The sequence below is a fragment of the Accipiter gentilis genome, chromosome 15 (genome assembly GCF_929443795.1).
Source record: "Accipiter gentilis chromosome 15, bAccGen1.1, whole genome shotgun sequence".
NCBI lineage: Eukaryota > Metazoa > Chordata > Aves > Accipitriformes > Accipitridae > Astur > Astur gentilis.
Genome location: NC_064894.1, coordinates 26,736,988 through 26,757,979, shown reverse-complemented (window position 1 = coordinate 26,757,979; position 20,992 = coordinate 26,736,988). Strand labels below are relative to the sequence as shown.

Genomic DNA, 20,992 nt, shown 5'->3' with positions numbered 1-20,992 from the left:
CCCAACTTTTACATATGGGCATATGACAGCACTGAGCTGCCTAAACTGAGCACTGGCATAACTCCATTGACTTTACTGAAATTTCATCCGTTTGCAGCAATACTGGGTTTGGCTCAAACACAAGTGACCAGATAATTTTCTGACTGGTAATGTTCATAGGTTGTATTTCTGACTTGGAGTAAACAAACTACATATTTCAGGCTATAAGCAGACAATGACGGCCACTTGGAAGAAATTTCCATTTCCAAGAATTCATATGATGTTGCATCGCTGGCTGGTTGTGCTGTAGTGTGTTTGGCCTTCCTGTATACAGTCACTTGTAATTTTAAATCCTGTATTTCTCAAAAGTTATATAATTCAGCGGGGATGTTTGTTGCAAAAGAAAAACAGGATTTACTCCTTTCTGCACCAAGGTGGAGATGGAGCAGGGAAGCTCACTGCACAGCCTGATCCTTTGTTTCAGTGACTGCATACAAGGGGGGTGCTTTTTGATTAACCTTTAAAGCAGGTAGGTTTTAAACAGGTCAGGCTAAATGCCACCTTGTGCTTCTAATACGGTGGTTACTTCACATCTGAGGTGGAGTTTAACCTACATAAAGAAGCTTAAAAGATCTGCAAGTTATCGTATAGCGATATAATCTGTATAGCTTTATCCTTCTGCACTCATTTGTCTGTGTATAACATGAAGTCAAACAAGACTGCCTTGAAGTAATGTCAACTGTAAAAACTCAAGCATTGCCAGTGGCAGTCAGATTGAAAATCTGAACTGCAGCACTGCTAAGGCTTCTTAGGCTTTAGCATAAGTTTTAGCACAGAAAAGTAAATACAAAAAGTTCAGTATTTTGATAATCCCAAATTGAAAGGTTTTTGGTATAGCCATTTTGGAATTGAATCGTGTGTGCCTGGTCTGATGACTGGTAGCACAGTTATCTCATGCCTTCATTTTCTTCATCTTGCTGGTCTTTCTCTCTGAAGAATACCAAAGAATACTATGAAGCACCAAATTAACATTTTTTATTAATTATTACAAAGAAGCCTCTAGACTGCACCAGGTCCCAAATACGGTCTTCATCAGATGTTTCAGCATCATAACAGATGTAGAATATCATCAAGAGGTGTCAGTCCTATGTCTCAAGAAGATTTACAGCTTGCTATGTCTTTTTGTCTTAGACCTACCAGAAAAGAAAAGGATGGGTGCTCCTAAAAGCAGATAGTGTGTTCATAGAAGGTGAAGGTGACTTGAGGGGGCTCAAGAACAAGAGAACTGGGGAGACTATAAAAAAGTCACGCAATGTGAGTAGGAGAAACAATTTTTTAAAATATTTTTCTGTTGAAGTGTTATGTCCTGAAAGGAAGTTAGATATGCTAGTGAGTCCCACCAGGACCAGGGGAAGAGGCTTGCTGCTCCGGTACAGGCAGTCTGGCTCCTAAATGTCTTAGGAACCAACCCTGGACGCCTGGGAGAAGGCAGCCTGCTTGCGGACTGTAGGTTTTTACATATTCTCTCCGTCTCCTCCGAGGTCATTTGTATTTCCCCTTCTTTCCCACTGCCTTTGGGAGAGGATGGGATGGAGAAAGGAGCAGGTAGAATAGCAGAACTCAAAATTTTCCCCTTGAGAAAAACATACCTGGGAAAATCCTGATTATCTTCACAAGTTACTGGTTAGATGTCACTGGATCCCACCCCCTGCATATGTTGTTCTTCCTGCGGTATCAGAGTCAATGACACAGGGTTGATCTGAATCTCTCAGACATGCACTCTCATTCGCTTGTAGAAAAGGCAAAAATAGAAACATTGCATACGCCATATTATTTCATGATGCTTGCTTGGCAGATATTGGGTGACAGTTTATTGTTAATGCTATGCAGTCTATGCAATGTACTTTTAGTGGAACATTTCAGTCTTTTGTAGGCCAACCTGCCACTACCAGCAGGGGTGCAGTTTATTAGGTAAGCTAATCTGTTCTTAATTATAGTGCCACCTAATAGAGTTTAACATCTCGCTTTGTAACATACATAGTTATTTTTTGCAAAGCAGGAGGAATTGCTTCTAGGCTTCTTAAAGGCTGCCTTGACTTCGCTAGGATACAGTGTTCAACTGAAAAAGTTGTGGGTGGAGGAAAAGGATTTCTGTACTTAGTGAAGCAACTCAATAACTGAAGATTTGTGATTTTAATTTCAAACTCATTTACAATAGAGATGTGCTTGCAGAAATGCTGCTGTTGCTTTTTCATAGAATGCACGCATGCCTGATGTCTTAATTAGATAGGGGAAATAGCCTGCATTCTCTTGGAACAACGTTTAGCTATTTAGCGTTCAGGTTTTTTTAATAATCTTTTAATTCTATTAAATGTGAAAGCAAGTGTGTAGAATAAATATTGAATGCATTTCTGGCTTTAATCAAAGAAAAATGCTGCTTTCAGAGGTTATGCTTCAGCTTAATCCCATTATGTTTTTACTCAGGAAAAAAAAAAGTGATTTCTGAACCTGGAAATAGATCACAAACCCTTGGGTAAGATGTGCTGCAATTGACATTAATGAGACAGCATCTGCCTAGTACCAATGTTTAAGCTGTTACTTTCTATTGTTATTTTTCTTTGTTGATTCTGCCAAGAGGGTGGAGTTTGTGTCAGAAGAAAGAGGTGGGGAGAAGGCTTTTCAAACAATAAGAACTTGAGTCCATTCATTGTCTGGAGCATCACATTTCACAATAATTATCCGGGGATGCAGGCTGTTACCACTTACCGTTGGTTCACGTGTAAGGTTACATGAGTTCTCCCCAGTACCACGCTGCCGTTTTCTATGAGTATCAAGACCTTTATACCCCTCTTGAGTGGGGCAGTACTGGAACACAGATTGCCACGCTCCTGATTTTTATCAACGCAAGAGATGTGAGAGGTGATAAGCTACTGCAAGTTATTTTAGTGTAGGTACGCTCCATTAGGCAGAGAGGCACAAATGCACGTAGAATGGGCCGGAGCCAGTACTACCCACCACCTCTGCACGGCTGGGCCTCCTAGGTGGGACAACAGACACTGGCTAAGAAGAGGGGCTTGGGATGTCCTCAGGGCACGCTGCATTGGCACATTGAGATCTGCGTGTCTCCTGGTTTCGGCTGGGATAGAGTTAATTTTCTTTCTAGGAGCTGGTATAGAGCTATGTTTTGGGTCCAGTATGAGAAGAATGTTGATTAACACACTGATGCTTTCAGTTGTTGCTAAGTAGTGCTTAGACTAAGTCAAGGATTTTGCAGCTTCTCCTGCCCAGCCAGCAAGAAGGCTGGAGGGGCACAAGAAGTTGGGAGGGGACACAGCCAGGACAGCTGACCCAAACTGGCCAAAGGGGTATCCAGACCATGTGATGACATGCCCAGTATATAAACTGGTGGGGAGGGGGGGGGGGCAGTTGGCCAGAGGGGCAGATCGCTGCTTGGGAACTAACTGGGGATCGGTTGGTGGTGAGCAATTGCATTGTGCACCACTTGTTTTGTATATTCCAATTCTTTTATTATTATTATTATTGTCATTTTATTATTGTTATTATTACCATTATTAGTTTCTTCCTTTCTGTTCTATTAAATTGTTCTTATCTCAACCCATGAGCTTTACTTTTTTTTTCTCCAATTTTCTCCCCCATCCCACTAGGTGGGGGAGAAATGAGTCAGTAGCTACATGGTGCTTAGTTGCTGTCTGGGGTTAAACCATGACATTTATTTACAGAGTAGAAGTACTGGCCTCAGTTTGGCCCAGTTTCCAGACAGATACACTGAGGTTATTCGTAGCAAAAAAGCTTTACTAATTACATTCAGTTTCTATAAAAATAACTCAAAATCCAATCAAAAGGATGAACATGTTTCAGGTTCTGTTACCTGACTGCTTAAATTTAAGCATGTTTTTTTGGTTTCTGCTCTGAGCACTAGCACTGTCAAAGCACAGATGCCTCAGTGGGGACACCTCGGAAGACACGGCGTTGCTGTCAGAGGTGATTCAGCCACCCTACCTGGTTCTGTTCTGCCACCCTCATCTTGGCCTTTTAATCTGTTTTTTTCCTCTGTGGTATTGTTCACGAGTAGGCACGAGATACATAGGAAATTGTAAAACTTCCATGAATGGCAATACCAAGGTACATAAAAACACTGCAGTAACATTTATTAGGAGATGGAAGAACTGTTATCACACCTTTTCCAGGCATGCAGCTTTCTGGGGTCATGATACGCCTCTGGATTCTTGCAGCTGCATTACAGGACAGCATCACAAACTCCAGAGCTCAGCAGTGATGAGGTAATTTTTCTCCTCGCCTGCTGCTAGATGCCTTCCCCTTCTTGATATTCAGCTTCCTCACAGCTCACTGCGTCCTCCTGTAAATATGCTACGTACACATGCTTATCCAACAAAACAGCATGCAATAAATGTTACATGCAGGCAAGTCCTCTAAAGAGGTCTTGACCTAAGCTGCTTACATGTTTCTTAGTCTTGAGTGTTTTGCAAGACACTTTAAACTTTTATTCTTCCTTCTTACATTCATGTTTACCTACCATGCTCTCTCTCACAAACATACTTCAATACTGAAGTTGGATTTCATTGAGGTGTTATCAAGAATAATTCAGTTTCCTGCATTGGTCTTCTACTGTAAGCCAGTTATTTGTGGCTTCTTGAAAATGCTTCTGACCTCTTATCATTCAGAGGACCTCTAGCAACAGTCTGAAGATTTTGACGGGATGTCCTGGAGTTTTAGTATTTGGGATTTTTATTCAGTATTTACTGTTTTAAAGCCTGTGTTTCTACAACTCTACCTACGAAACACCTAGTGACAGTTCTGCTCCATAGTTAAAACGAGCTGGTGAAGAATGCACATCGCGTCAGGTCTTCAGTGAGTACATAAGGGCTTTATATGGATAAGAGGATGGAATAACAACATGCAGCATTTCTACAGGCTCATGCCAGTACTTCTGAGGCCTCTCTTTTACGGAGTACATTATAAATACCTAGCTAGGCATAAATAAAACATGACTTGTGCTGAAATATAACATATAACTTTCCAAAGAGTTAAAAGCTGTTCTGTGATCATCAGCTACTAATTAAAAATGCATCGGTTCAGCAGGAAGTGTTTGAACGCAGATTTTATTTATCGATTGTGAATGTTTCCACACAAACACAGGACGGCTCCTGTTTCACCTCACCTCCCTAAGCCGCCACGTCCACCATACTCTGCAATGCTGTCTAAAGTACTCCTTTTCTTCTCTCGGTGGTGGCGGGTTTTGTAATTTCAGGATGGTTACACTGAAGTTAGAAGCTGTCAAAGTGTCTTCTCTTTCTATTTTTGTCTGACAATGTGGACTGCTGACCGAGTCAGGGTACGCTTGTTCAGAAGGTGGTTTGCCATGGGGACCACTAGGCTGCAGTTGCAAACAGCAGTAACACGAAGGCTGCTGTTGCTGAACGATGTCTCCAAGTATTTGGAGCAGACTCAAAGCAGCTGGGGGAAGCCTCTTACTGGGTTTGAATTATTGCTGACAGGAGCATTTTGTTTCCAGTCCTGCGGCTTAAAGTTTATGACGATACTGAGGATCTTCCGGTGGAACTGATTGTTCAACCGACCGTTACGATTCTTCTACGTTTTCTTACTGAGAAAGTACAGGAAAATGGTGATTTTTTTACAAACTCTTCTACGTCTGCACGCACCGGCCTCGGGTATTTCGAACGCCGTAATTCTGGAGGAAGGCATTTCGCTCCTCTTTACCAATTCCCTTACACCAAATTAAGCGTTCTCCCCGACGACAGTTACGCGCCGTTGCCCGCTGCCCCCTCCCTCGGTCCCAGGTTTAAGCGGGCAGGAGGGCGGCTCACCGCGGCCCGGGCAGCCTCGGCGAGGGCGGCCGGGGTCGGCCCAGGCAGTTTAACAGACCCCAGGCCCACGGCAGCGCCCGACTCCCCCCGCTGCGGCCCTCGGCGGGGCCTGCGGCGGGGCGCGGGGGCCGCCTCGGCCGGGCGCTGCGGGCCTGCGGGCCGGGCCGGGCGGACTCTCCCCCGGGGCCCGGCGCTGCCTGGCAGCCGCTCGCCCCGCGCCCCCTCCCCGTGGGCCGGGTTATGCGAGCGGTTCGTCCCCCCGGCAGCGGCCGCAGCAGCAGCATCTGCGGGGCTCCCGCCCCTGTCTCCGCCCCGCTCGCAGCGCCCGAGAGAGGCAGGCGGTCGGCGGCGGCAGCGCGATAAAGCAAGTTTTGTCTGCTGCCAGGGGGGGCGGCCAGGTCCCACCGCCCTCCGCGGTCGCGGCCCGGCACCATGGCCGCGGCGCCTCTGGGGCAGGCGGCGGCCCCCGCCGCGGCGACAGCCCCCCGCTAAACCTCTCCTCGGCAGCGGCAGCGGCCGCGGCCGCCTCCCCCCCGCTCCGGCCATCCGGGCCGCGACCGCCCGCCGGAGAGCGCCGCTGCCGACGGACCGACCGACCGACAGACCGCCGAGGAGCGGCGGCCCCCCCCCGGCCCGGCCCGGCCCGGCACCATGTGGGGCGGGCTGCACCCCCAGCTCGGCTTGCGCGGCTTTAAGGCGGGTAAGGAGCCCGGCGGGGCGGGAGGGGGTGAAGGCAGAAGGGCCCCCGGTGGGGCGGGCCGCGCCGCTTCCCTTTCCTCGGCCCGGCTCCTCACAGACGCCTCCGAGGAAGCGGCTCCCTCCCCACGGCGGGCGGGAAGCGTTACGGGCACCGCCGGCTCCCTGAGGGGGAACGTGGCGGCGGGGCCTCCCGGAGAGGGCGCGGGGGCCGGCCCGGCCGCCGCCGCCTCGGCCCGGGGTCGGTCGGCCGGCCGCGGGGGGGGGGGGGGGCGCTCGGTGTTGATTTAGCTGGACCTTGTAGCGGATGATAAAAGCTGAGCTTAACCCACATAATCCGTTTCCTTGTCTTGGGCTTCCCCCCCCCCCCCCCCCTCCCCGTTTTGTCAGTGTGCCCTCAGGCAGAGGCTGGAAGTGTGCTTTCCAGTACGCTTTTGGTTTTAAACTTAGACTGCAACAAATCGGTCGAGTCCTATTTTTTTTTTTTTTTTTGGCACCACTTTTCTGTCTCTGGGTTAATTAGAGCCTAGTTCCTGCGGGTTGGCAGGGATACGTTGAAATTTTACGCTTGGAGTCGGGTTGTTACTGGGGAGACATCCTATCTGTAAGCGATGGGCTCACCTTCCACCGTAAAGGCTGTCAAAACCGGCGGGGGAAAATAGGTGAGTTGATTGCAGAGCCGTACGAGCGTTACTTTTGGGCAGGTAAGGCCAGGTACCGACTCTTTTGGATGCCCCTTTCGGGATTTGAAAATACTGCCAACTCGATCACCTGCTTTACTCGGGCAGAATTCCTGCAGATATTTTGTGATATTTTGACTTACTGAAGTAATTGATCACCGTGAAGCTCTTGTGGTTTGGCTCTGCCGTTGCAAGCGTTGGAATAATTTTTTAAGTGTTGCAATAATTCTTTTTCCTTCAGAAATTTGGATTCTTATTTTAATTTTGGGACTGCAAAATATGACTGCATAATGCATATACAGTTAGTTGACATATTTAAATGGCAGGATTGTTTTGCTTTCGACTGATGCGGTTTGTCTTGCAAATACAAGAGCTGCTAAGAGGTTCTCGGCAGCTGCCTGAATCTCTATCAAGTAGTCTTATGTTCAGTCCCTATAATGTGAAAGAAGACATTCTTCCCTTTTTCTGTACTACTATTAAGTTATTCATTTTTATGTATAATGTCTTTGCCTTGCTGAAGTGTTGTGATTTTTGGTTTTGTGTGGTGTTTTTGTTTTTTTGTTTTTTTCAAATGCTTCCCCCAAAAGAATGGATTTACCTTATCTTTGTGCTACAGCCTGCAAAGATACTGGGTATTCTGAACACTAGATGCAGAGATTTCAGTTGATTTGATGGAAACTGCAGGAATTTAGGGTGTTCTAATTCTTGATTATTTGTGTTTGGGGCAGGAATATTAGAAGGTTATACCACAAGCACACCCTGGCACTAACTTCAGACTGTTACGAAGATTGTTGGTGTTCATTTTGCATTTCTTTCAGAAAACTTTGGATTATGCCATTTGTTACAGTGTCTCCCCTTTGGTTTGGGTCAAATAAAAGTGTTTTAGTACTATGTTGCATTTGTCAGCAATTCTGATCAGTAAATTATTGGATGAATGTTTGTTTGTTTGTCAGAATTGTCTTTAAGATTTGAGAACTTATTTTGTGTATTGCTTTTCTTTCCTCCTCCATCCCCTCTTTTCTTTAAATACTCAAGGTTAATATGAGGTTTGAAATGTACGTTTATCTATAAGCAGGAGAAATGTAATGTAGCAAAACTTCTCTAATTTGAAAAATCTCTAATTTGAGATAAGATAGACTAACAGAAGGTGGTGGTTAATTAGAAAGAGGATAAAGGTTTAACCTTGAGATATGATCTGTGCATTGTAATTTCCAACATAGTAGTCCCTTCCTTCATCAGTCTTACTTTGAAAGAGTCGAGAAGCTGAGAAGCTATTTCGTGAGGTCTGTAATCCCTCTAAAGAAGAGGAAGTTAATTAGCTCCATGCAGGTATTTTAATGAAGGGATGATGGCTGCTAGGATCCTGTGCTGTTATATTATTGCCAGGTTAGGTATTTGGTGTGGTTTTTGGGCTTGTTTGGGTTTTGTTTGGTGTTTTGTGTTTGTTGTTGTTGTTGTTGTTTTTTTGTTGTTGTTGTTGTTGAGAAGGAAGCTGTCCATAGGAAAAGCATTTTGTCGTGGAATGGTAGCATCCAACTAGGAAGCAGAAGTTTAAGGTTTTCTTTTTTAAACTGAAGGAATTTTCCTTTTGCCAAAATATGTTTAATTCTGTTAACAGCAACTACTTGCTGTGGATTCTGATTGTCTTTTAAATATTGGTGTGGCAGCATAACAGTTTATGACTTGTTGATTCTTCTTAAGCTGTGTTTTTACTGAAAAGCATTCTATTTTGCTAGTTGTATTTTGGTTATCTATGGATATGGGTATTTAGAAGTCCTATTTCTATTGAAAATCTTACAATACCCTTACAAAGCTAGGTGCCTACTGAAGAATTCTAACTATTTACACAGGGGAATTATCAGATTTTCAGTAATAAATGCAAATTAATTCTGTTTTTCTTAAAATGTAACCAGCAAGGACACTTCTTAGGGAGTATTTAATTTGTGGCCTTCAGTTTTATTCCCTCTTGTAACTCCCACGTTGTTTTTACTTTTCAGTTCTATAGGAGTGCATTCTCTGAAAAAAATACAATGTCTTGTTTGCATGCTGCTGAGGTTTTTTTTCCTTTTTTTAGATAGGTGCTTCTTGTTTAACCAATGGATTTAATGACAAAGTTTGCTGCCCATCCAAGATAAATTCAGCTTCTTACAGTCTCAGTACCTGTCCTGAAAAATTAAATTGCTCTTTTTGGAATGTATATGATTGACTTACAGTCTTGCAGTCTTCTTGTACACATTTAACTGTTTATGAAAACCTTGCAGCATAGTTTATACTTCTATAAAGACAGCAGTTACCCACTATGCCGCAGGAATTTAAATAACTGCAGTGAAGGGCATACAGCATTTCAAGCCCTTTGCTTATTCATCTAGACCATCCTTTGAAACGCACAGTTGGTTAATAACTCTTTTAAGACTATGAAAGAGTTCATCGAGATGTGTTATTCCTCTGGGATTCAGAGTCATTCAGTTAGGCTATGTGTGTTCGACAGATGCCTGTGGAAACAAACACACATTAAAATGAAAAAATAAAGTATTTATTACCTTCAGTAAACTGTACCACCTGTAGTAAAGCTTCTCTCTGTTGTCCAATATTACCAATGGTTGACCACTACTGAAATCTGGCTGGTAAGAGCAGTTCACGTGACAAAAGCAAGAAGTGGTGAAAACTGGAAGTAAGGTGCTCAAAAGGATGTGATTGACACTCCCTAAAAATAGCAGCCTGCATCCCTCTGCTTCTAGAGCCCTGGCAATGTGATCTGTTCATAAGGCAAATCCCACAAGTCGCCAGTGTTTTCCTACTTAACCCTTGTTGGCAGCGAGCATGACACACGTGGATCTGAAAGATTATTTAATGATGTCATAATCAAAGTGTCAGCAGCAATAAGGTCACAACACATTGTAAGGCCCGTGGGGTGCTGCCTCCTTGGGTTACCCATGGACTTCACAGGCAGCTTCACAACACAGCCAAGGTGGGGAGGACGGGGCCGACGACACTCTTTTTTCGTCCTTTCTGGGTGGAGGGGGGACAGAAATCCAATGGTTTCATTTCTGTACCAAGTTTTGTTGGTCTGCTGTGAGAGGTCTGCAGCTGGGGATGTGACAGCTCTCGGGACATCTTGAGAAGGCAGGTTTAACTTTGCAGGCTAGGCAAGGCACCGAGTGGTGAGTTAGTGTGACCAAAGGTGGACTTCAAATTGTTCCCCAGTTGTAAGTGTGCGTGTATATATACACGCGTATGTATATGGTGCATTCTAATGATTGATTACCCAAGCTTAAAAATGTAATGCTCCAGCTGCAAGACCAGCTGCTAGAATGGCCTTTGCCATCTTTCACAGATCACAATGACATGAAATGGCATTCTGTGTTTGAGTGGTGGTGAATGGGAGTTACTTACTTCCCTTCAAAAACAATGCCTTTTTTTTTTTTTTTTCATCCCTCCAGGCAATTCACTTTTATGGACATAGTATCCACTCTTTTAATGTGTACAAAACATGGATGTCATAACTGCTTAGCAAGAAAAGAGTGATAGATGTAAAGGTATATTATATTGTTGGTCTTAGGGGTTAGCAATTGTTCTAATCTCTTGTATGTTAACTGTATGTTAAACATTTACTGACTGAATATAGACTTGTGGTTTCAGTAATTCTGTGCTTTTAAAACTTTAATTAAAGGAAGTAGTAATTAGTTTAATGATTTTGAGAAGAATGCATTAATTCTAAGCAGTTGTACAGACTAAGTATATGGTAAAAAGCGGCCTGAGCCATCAGGTCTGCACTAGGGGATGGTGGTGAAGGAAGTGCTAGTTAGGATAAGAGCACCTGTAGTTTCTTCAAAAAATGCCTAGGATTTATGTCTGCCAAATATTGCCTGTTACAGTTGCAAATTAAGCTAAGATTTTGCCAGGCATTTAATACCTGTTAAAGAACCCGTTAAAGACCCCGTGCATTTCAAAATATGGAAAAGTTGCCAAACGCAATAACAATGCATAGTGGTAAGAATAGCTGAACGCCTCCTAAATCAAACAGTTCTTGCGTGATTTGAGGTTGTAGGTGATCACCTGCCATTGTTGGAAGCAAAGCCTGTTTGTTGTAGACAGGTTCATTAAGGAATAGTAACTACACTTGTTCAATATCTACTGCTTTGCTTCCTGTACTCTTTGGATGCCTGTTTTTATTATGTAACTTGCCTGCGGCTTAATAGTTGGAGAGTTAAACTAATTGTCAATTCCTTTGTTGGTTGTTTTTTGGCTGAAAAAGTGCTGACTTGGTTGTAGTTGTCAGTAGTCTCTCAGATGCCCAAATTGTGTCTTGGAGTTGTACACTGACAATGAAACAGTCTCATTGTGGTTGTGATTAGCATTTAAAACATGTTCAGTGTGTTTGCTATGTGATTTCAAAAAGTGGCTTTCTTACTGACTTCTGTGGTGGGTTAAACTTAGCTCGCTGCCAGATGCCCACCCAGCCGGTCATTCCCCCTCCTCAGCAAGACAGGAGAGAAAATAGGATGGAAAAGCTTGTGAGTTGAGATGAAGACAGGGAGATTGCGTACCAGTTACCATCACGGGAAAAAGAGACTTGGCTGTGGGGTCGGGCCATGGCAGCTCCTCTCCACGCTCCTTCCTGCTGTTCCCCTGCTCGAGCCTGGTCTCTATAGGGGCTGATGGGGAATCTCTGCTCAGGTGCCCAGAAGCTCCTGCTCCTCCTCTCCTCCTGCTCTCACCTCTGGGCTCGCAGAGCCGTTTCTCACACTTCTCCCCCCACCCCCCATTGCTCACAGGCAGTGTTTTGCCCTTCCTTACACACGTATTCCCTGAGGTGCCACCATCTTGGCTGTGGGGCTCAGCCGTGCCCTGTGGTGGGTGCACTGGAACCCGCCGTGTCTGGCACGGGGCAGCCACAGCCTCTCCTCACAGAGGTCCCCCTCCAGCCCCCCACTACCAAAACCTTGGCACCTGTACCCGCTACAACTTCTGAAGAAGGAAGCCATTATGTTTTGAATATTTCTTTTGGTAGAGCTGGAATAATACTGTATATGGCCCTGAAGTTTATTCCTGCCAACACTGTGGGAAGGTATACTGAAGTATAATAAGGTTCTGGTTTCTGTCATAGGCTTCCATATGGGAGTGTCTTGCTGTCTAGGGCAAGTTGAGGAGGTTCTAAACGTGGCACATGGGAGACTGCAGATTGGGTGCAGAGGCCCAGAGGTGGATGGCTGGAGGAGAACATGCAGCAGGGAATAATTTGTGTAAATCTGCTCACAAGTGTGCTTAGGTCTGTGTTAGTCCTGACCCATCATCCCTCATGTGCTCTGAAACTGCTGAGCCCTGTGGAATCGCCCCTGAGGATGCTAGCTTTCCCTGGGCACCATTCTCCACAGCATCTGGCTTGGTTGCCTGGGCTTGAACAGCCTATTGATTGCACAGCTACGCTCAAGTGACCTATTTCTCCGCAGCCAGCCATGCTGTAAGTGGCACTGCATCTTTCTGTCCTCATTCTCCAGGGATCTTTGCTGTTTTTTGAGAATCGAATGGCCCCTCTGTAAAAGGAGGCATTAACACAAATAAAAGAAGGGCAAGTGTTGAGATTTTTTTTTTCTTCTCTTTTTTCTTTCAAGGTATGATAGTCCCTGAAATGTCAGAAAATGTGACAGGTAGACTCCTCCTTTTGTCTGAAGGGGTGTATGTGGGTGGATTGCAGGGCATGATTTCATTTTACAGCTAAAATAATCTAGTGGGTAGTTGCTGTACCCACTGGTACCTTCTGGGTACCTCTGCTCATGTATCCTTACTGCTTCCCCTGTGCCCACTGTAGCACTTGTTCAGCCTTATCGCAAGCTAATTCAGGGAGCTGGACCAGGAGAATACTAAAGTTCAATAAATACTGAAGGGGGTTTTACAGTTGCCTGACCCTGGTGTGAGACATTGCTGCAGGAAGCGTCTATGCTGGTGTCAGGTGGGTGCAGAATATCTGGAGTCAAATGGGTTGGCTCTTCAGTCAGCGGATGGATAGTGGAAAAATGTCCTAGCACAATCCTGCTTCACTGCTGATGACATCAGGAAGTATATAGTTAATCCTCAGATTTACCGTGAAGGCCAAGAAAGATTAAGAGAGAGGATCAGGAAAAAGTGACATTAATTCCACTGGACAGTGTAGCTTCCACCAATTAGTGGACTTGCATACAGGTTGAAACGGGTCCAGAATAATGGATAATGACTGGAGAGGTAGTAGGGGCCTATCTCAGTCTTGCTGAGAAGGGGCAGCACAAGTAGTGCCAAGGAAAGGTCATGCTGCTTCTTCATTGATTAAAATACCTAAAGTAGACTTAGCAAATGCAATTAGAAAATGATGCTTTTCAAACTTTCAGCTTCCTACTATGTTAAGAGACTGGTGTAGGATTCAGACAAGAAGCATTCTTGAATCGTCCTGGAGTCAGATCTGAGATTCCTTATAAGGTATCCTTATGTTTTTAATGTCTGCTTTACTCCTTTTGTAGCCTAGTTTCCAGATGGTGTGGAAAGCTGCAACTTTTTCAAATGTTTCAGAATAAATAAGACTTTTTTTCAAGTCTGTATTTCTTTAAAATATGCTATCTTCTCTCCCGAATGCCTACCCTACAGCAAAGCTATTTATACTTCTTGGCAATTCTGAACCTTTGGAGACATTCTTCCTGTTGAGAATTAATGCTTTGTATAAAAGTTCAGTGACTAGCACTGATCAAAGGCCTGATAGTTCTGTGGGTAATAAGAAAACAAAATGGGAGTATAGTGACCCAGCTAGAAGCACTAAAAGGCATTGAAAATACCCTTACTTAAAATTTTATCACTTTTACTATAGACTTTACGGGAAACAAAGCTAACAGTTGCGATCTTAACCTCTTTCTGTTCACTTCATCATCCAAAATACCAAACCGATTGAATAAGGGCTTTTTTTGTGGTCAGTAGAATTATTGCAATGCAAAGTTTTACCTCAAAAGTGATTGTAGTTGTGAAGATGGAAACGCAAGAAGTACTGATTTTGACTGGAAGTATCCTAGGTAAGGTTGACGGTGTACAGTGTGAAAGTTTGTTTGGTTTGGTTTTTTTCAACTACTGCTCTTTTGTTTTAAATTCCAGAGTAGTGTCCTTGCTTATATTGAATAGGCGTGAGTGGAAGCTGAGAAGGTGAGTTTGGGGGTTGTGCCTTGTGACATAAGCATTGGAAGTTTTTAAGGAAAATCTCCTAATGACTTAAGTGAAGCCAAAATTTCATCCTTTTAACCCAAATGTAACAATGTGGGAACTCCCTTACATGATGTGCATACTTCCATTAGCATGCGCTAAAACTGTAGTCTGGAGGCTTGGTCTTTGGTAAGGCCATGTTAAAGTATATCTTGTTGTATGTATAATGCACATTAGACCTCTGAAAAATGATGGAAAAAATTCTAGCATTGTTATACTTGGGCAAAATGTTTCAGTGATTTTTTTTTTTTTTATTTTTTTTTGTCTCTGTCTTCACCATTTATTTTAGTATCAAGGATCTCTTTAGATCTGATATCTGATTACAAGGAGAGAGATTATGCTCTTTTTTGAAAAAAGTAAGACTGCTAGACTCCTTTATTTGATCTACTTTGCTAAGTGTGGGAACTGCTTAAAACCATTTAGTATTTTTTGACTCATTGTAGCAGCTGTGATTACTTCACTTTTCCCCATGCATAGAGGAGATTGAATTAACTCTTTAAACAGAAAGAGGGAGGACAAAGGTAACTTGGTAAGAAAAATGTTGAAATGACAAACAATTTGGAGAAAAACTTACCCGATTATGATTTTGAATACCAAATAAAGCTAAGCTGCAAGAAGGGCTGAAACAGACGATAATCTGTGATCATTAGCTTTTTTTGATCAAAGGATTCAGCTGATCACCTACAAGTGCACAGCTTTTTAACAGGCTCTAGGAGCTGACTGCATGTCCTGAGGGCTGTTTGAAGTTTGTATTAACTGTAAGCATAACTCAATGTGTTTATTTTCCTAGACGTTCCCCTCTTCATATTATAAGTGATATACTTTCCAAGTTTAAAAGGTAGCCTTCTCCTCTGCAGTTACTATATGGAAGTGAATGGAAACTAAGAATATCATTTTGTGTTTCTATGGGGTGAATAGTGCATTGAGTCCAAAGACAAAGAGGCAAGCCAGCATAGCAGGCATGAGGTAATACATGTAGTCTGTGTGCCAAATGTGAAATAAGAAACATCTGCAGTTTGTATTTTGAAGTTCTGTTTTATGCAAATACTCTATCTGGAAGTGGAAAACTCACAGGAGTGCCATCAACAATTGGACTGAATTCCTGGTCTTGCTCCTGTCAGTGATGAAATGAAAGCAAACCTCTTCCTTTCCTGACAAGGGTAGGAATTTCATCATTGGGTTGATATCAAATAACTACAGGTAAATGCTGCCTGAAAATTATAAAGTGTGTTACAAATTTGAGTTCTTGTTTTACATACATACTTTCTAGAATAGAAATCAGGGATACTGGGTCCATTATTACGTACTGTGTCAGTCTAAGGATTTTGTTACCTTTTTAGCTAGCAGAATGCTGTGTTGAACGTTCTGCTAGTTGAACAGATTTTGTCCTCCACAGTGAAACCAGCGGAGACTTATGCCTATCTTGCTCCAGTTCAGAATCTGCCTTAATGTGCAATTTGGCAGTAGGGATAAGCCTAGTTACTAGCTGGTTGCTGGTAGGCATCAGAAGTGTGCCTGGACATTCCCACTCCCTCCTTGGCACTGCTTCTAGTCTGACTCCTTGCTGAGCCAGCTTAGGAAATCAAATTAGCAGATAACCTTTTTTGTAAGCAGGGACAGTTTGTTCCTGAACCACTTTCTGTGGGGTCTGGAGCGGCAGGGCTTATGCTGGGGAAGCAAAAGTGAGTATGTGGCTGAGAAAGGTGACCAGCCTTTGCGTAGCAGCTGAGCACTAGATCTGATTAGCTTTAATGTCAAACAGCGTTCTCGGCTCAAACCCATTTTAACCAGCGGCATAAGCTTGCCAGCTGGATTCTTTGATGGAAAGACAGAGCTGGGCACCTCTTACTTTCTGTTCTGGCGTGGGGGGGTTGGTAGAGTGTGAGCTACCTGATTATGTCTTCAACTGCCACGGCAAGACTCTCTAAAGCTTATCTGTCAAACTGATGTATTTATTGTCCTTAGTTCCCATTCTGTCTTCTAGGTTGCGTACTTTCCTGCATGAGAAACTTTGTAACTTGTTGCACAGTGCCATACACATTTGTGAAGTCATAAAAAATTGTAACTTGTGAAAGTTCACACTGAAATACTGTTGTGTGTAGAAGACAAATGTTTTATAGCTATAACTATCTGTGATGAGAGATTGTACATTTAGGCACTTGGGGGGGGGGGGGGGAACTAACGGTTTAACTTTTATTAAGGAATTCCAGAGGCAAAAGAAGCCAGAGGTTTGGTGATGTAGTCTACTTAAAATTTAGCTCTCTTAAGAAATTGGAGCACAAGTTTATATTTCTTAAAATAAGACCCTAGTCAGGTTCTTCTAATTGATACTGCCAGTCAGGCTAATGTTTACTTTGAGGATTGTATTTTGAGGATTTTCTTCTTTGGGTTTCTCTCTTCTACTTTCATTTTTCTCCGTTACTTTTTAATGATGTTTTTCTCTCTCTAGTAAGTGATTTCTTTTGCATGTGAATAGTGCAGAGGACAGGCATGGGCCTTTCTATGCCAGGCAGTATGTTATCAGACTGTACAAGTAAAAATGCCAGTAAAAAGGTGTGTCTCAATGTTCTTCTGCTTAAACTCTTGTGTTATTGTTTCTCTTTCCCTGCTTCCCTCTATATCTGTACATTTTTTATCTTTCTTCATACTTAGGATTACTCAGTTTCCAACTGAAAAACTAGGAGATCCTAATTAAATAGCTTGCAGGCTCTGTCAAGAAAGCACACTAATAAAGGATATGAGTCCTCAGGATGAATCATACTTTAGCTATCTGACATTGTAAAGTGCTTTTGAGAAACCGACATGTAAAAATTCAGTAGCTGGGGCTGTCATTTCATCCCACTTTGCCCTGCTCCTCTTTGCACTTAGATTAAGCTGTATCATCCACCTACGCTCAACTGCATCGATGTGAGAGGAGGGACTAGAACCTTCTGGTACCTCAGTTCATGGCCAGCTGGAAGAGCCATGAGCTCCCAGCACCTCCAGAGTGTTTGTGAAAAGGGTCCTGAAACTGTGGTCTAGCCACCTTCCCTGAAAGCATTAGAAACGCTCTCTCACCAGTGTATCGCTCACCTTGGAAGAGAAGACGTTGCATTGTAGGCTTGGAACTTGTTTTGGACGTTTGTCTTAATAAAAGTTGCATTGTGTTTTGTGGAAGGATCCTAGAGATGAATTGCACCTAGTAAATATTTTTCTAGGTGTCAGGGTTGGGATGCCAGTTTTTTAATGTTATTTTCAAGAGTATTTATTTGTCCGTGTAAGTTTATTTTTGCCTGTGTCTGCAAGGAACCCTTACGTGCCTGGTTCTCTTTATTGTGTCAGGATATCAGATTGAATGAATCCAGCTTATCTTTTGTTTCACCTTTGATTGAAGGAGGCTGCTGTTGCACCATTCTATCAGCTGTCAGCTTTTTTTAAAAACCTATATAAATATGTTAAAGTATGACTTCTGCTCTTCTGTCTATTTTTCAGAAAGGGTTTTTTTACATTTTAAATTTCTCTGCCTCCATTTCCTTTTTCTCCCTATTTGTGTTGTTTTTCCAGCAGTTGGAAAAAATAGAGTATTTATTGGCAAGGAATTGTTGTGCATGAAATGCGCACTGAAGTGAGGTTTTCTTTAATCTTTCAGCAGTAATGATGTTGCAGCTACGATGAGTAAACATAAACATTTTCCAACTGAAGTAAGTTTATTCCTACAATACAGCAAACAGTTCACTGAGAGACCATTTGTGGGTTTGTTTGTAGACTTTTCCTTTTGAAGAACTGTGTGGTTACTTAGCCCTATGGGACAGAGAGAAAGTGCAAAAGAGAGGCTGTGAAACCTTGAAGGATTAGGGGTGGGGGGAAGAAGTTGCAACTGGGATAAGTTCAGCAATGTCAGAGGACTGTATGAGTAGGCATGGGGGAACAGGGTTGAAGGTGGGTTGACTTCTTTCAAAATACTGTCATATGATCTTCTAGCATAATTAGTAGGGTTTTGGGTAAAGTTGTTGATGGTGAGGGTTAACCAAATAACTTTGCAGCGTGTTTGGGCTGAAATGCTGACTTGCTTTCCTTGAAAGAGCTTCAGGCAGGCTTCAGTGCCATCGTGGCGTGAAACATTATTGTACAGTGTGGTCACATCTGTGATGACTAGAATGAGCTTTGCGTAGCTGTCAGTTTTGATAGTACTGTAGTGAGATGTCTCCTTCAGAATCCTTCGACTGTACAAATTTACACTGGCTGTCACGGGTGATTCACTTCTGGTCACAATCTTATGTCAAAATCATGGTGTGGAATAGAAAAATCAGTATCCTTAAAGTTGGGATGTATCTGCTGTGGAACCCACTTAAGTCTTTTGCTGTTGCTTTCCATTCAACATCTAGGTAAAATAACGGTATCATAGCTGTCACTTAAAATAATACTTTTTACATCCAAGCATGTTAGAGGTATTTTAGGAACCAAATATAAAGATGGTGGTGGCATTATTTTGTATATGTAGATCATGTGGGATCTGTGCATGCCACTGAAATTAGGAGTGGTAATGATCCAGAATTATCTAGGTGCCGTCTTGCCAGCAGTAGCTGACAGCATTCTGTAATACACAGAAAAAGATAGATGTTTTTGTGGAGTGAAATTTCAACAACTGTTATCTTTTAATAAATAATCTACTTCCTGCACTTTATATACTTAGTTGTTAACTGATCTGTTTTAAATGCCTAGGCTGGAGAAACAGCACTATGTCGGTATATTTAACTGGCCAAATTCAAGGATGCAGTCAACTGTTTGTATAAACAAGGCTCCTTCTGAGACTTGTTTGGGATTTTGCATGTATTTTATTTGTCATGTTTGTTGTTGGAAATTATAGCCAGGTAGGATGACACTACTTTCGTTTCTCTTCTATTAAATCCTATGAAAGGCAGATTTTCCTGACCCAGTAAGGAATGATCATAGTCAGATGGTAATATGCAATTTAGCAGCACAAGTATCTATTAGAAATTTTTCCTTACTTTTCTTGCCCCAGTCTGTATTTTGGGCAGATGGTTGGTAGCTGTTGATTGGCAGGTTTGAGATTAGAGCAGCAGGGTAAAGCAGGTGTGCTAGCTGAGCGACATGGGGACTCCTGTGTATCTTCTCCCCGTTTTAAGCTTGATCTTTCAGTGTAGGCTGTTTGCTGCATGAAAGATCATGTATTTACAGAAAGCCGTTGAAAAGGAAATGGGGAGCATGGAACAGAGTGCATAGCAATTGGTGATTCTTCAGGACTTGGCTCAGAAGGTCAGTTTCAAATAATGAAACTAATAAATGAATTTTTAAGTAATGGCTTGGACTGATGAGGTTTGTAAGGTCTTATTTTACGGGTTATGTTTCCTTATTGCAACTTGGATAATTACCTTCCCTCAGCGATGGGAAGGGGGTCTGCTCTCTGGCACTTTGAACTGGGTACACGTGACTTTCTGTTGAGACTTAATTATTGAGTCTGTTTCTGCTATCTCATTGCTTTTATTTGGCCATTTATTGGAGTGGGTTCAATTAGTTTTGAAAAGCTCTTTTTCACGTAGACAGTTGATTTTTGTAATGGCCTTCTATTGTACAGAATCACCGTTAGGTCAGCAAGGTAAAACAATGAGGCAGATACGCCATGAAACACTGGGAAGTGTAGTCTCGTGGAATATGTCACTAGCTATCTTTTTAAAAAAATGCAGCACATTTAATGTCGGTCAGGACCTCTCTGGTAAGCAAAGAGAAAGCTTTTCTTGAAGTGGTCACGTGCAACCATGTTCTGTTGGCACATCTAAAATAGGTTAAAAAGCACATACTGTTTACCTGTTCAAATTCTAAACCAATACTCTTTTCTTGGGACATGTGCCCCTTGAATGCAGAGGCTGCTCCTGAACCGTAAAAGCCCAGTGGGTGAGAAAACAAGACCATTCCGCCCCATCCCAGCCCCCATCCCTGCCTGTGTGTAGAGGATGGCTGGAAGGGGAAGGCGCGATCCCAGTGACGGCACTGTGGGTCCGCTCCTGCTGCGCGCAGCCGGCTGTGGGTTACGAGGGGTGCTGAGCAGGAGTGCCCGAGTGAAGAGACGCTTCTCGAGCCCAGAACATCGTGCGGAGAGGCTTGAGTATTTCCCTGGAGAGCCAGATGAGATCTGGCAGGCCCGTGCTGAGCCAAAGCTAATAAACTCTTGCTGGCCTCATGCTGATCTGTGTGTAGCTATGGCTGTGTACCAGCACTTACCTCTTCAGGGCTAGCGGCTCAAGAATCAGGCTTCGTGTGTTAACTTGGAAATGCTGAACCGCCCCTGGATGCAAAGGTGCCCCGGGAAGTGTTGCATTCATTCTGCGTTCTGCCAAGCAAGTCCTCCTGGACCTGTGCTTCAGCACCACACTTGGGGCTTGGTGTGTCCCCAGGCTGTCTGCATGTAGGTGTAAAATTGGGAATATAGTAGGGTGTTTTGTGATGCTTTTTATTTCTTCAACTTACAGTACCTATAGAGATCCCAATGGGGATGACTGACTGCCCCATCTAGTAAGTTAACCCTTTTTGCCAAGTCTAGTTGCGCTGTATTGTTGC

General features: G+C 43.2%; 1 protein-coding gene across 1 annotated transcript in view; it reads left to right on the top strand.

Moving 5' to 3' along the window:
• The first annotated feature begins 6,196 nt into the window (after positions 1-6,196).
• Positions 6,197-20,992, top strand: part of CEP85L (centrosomal protein 85 like) — a 122,129-nt gene continuing 107,333 nt past the window's right edge. Inside the window, exon 1 of the mRNA XM_049817914.1 lies at positions 6,197-6,546. Within this exon, the coding sequence (XP_049673871.1) occupies positions 6,498-6,546 (49 nt within the window). The 5' untranslated portion in view covers positions 6,197-6,497. The remainder of the gene's footprint in view (positions 6,547-20,992) is intronic.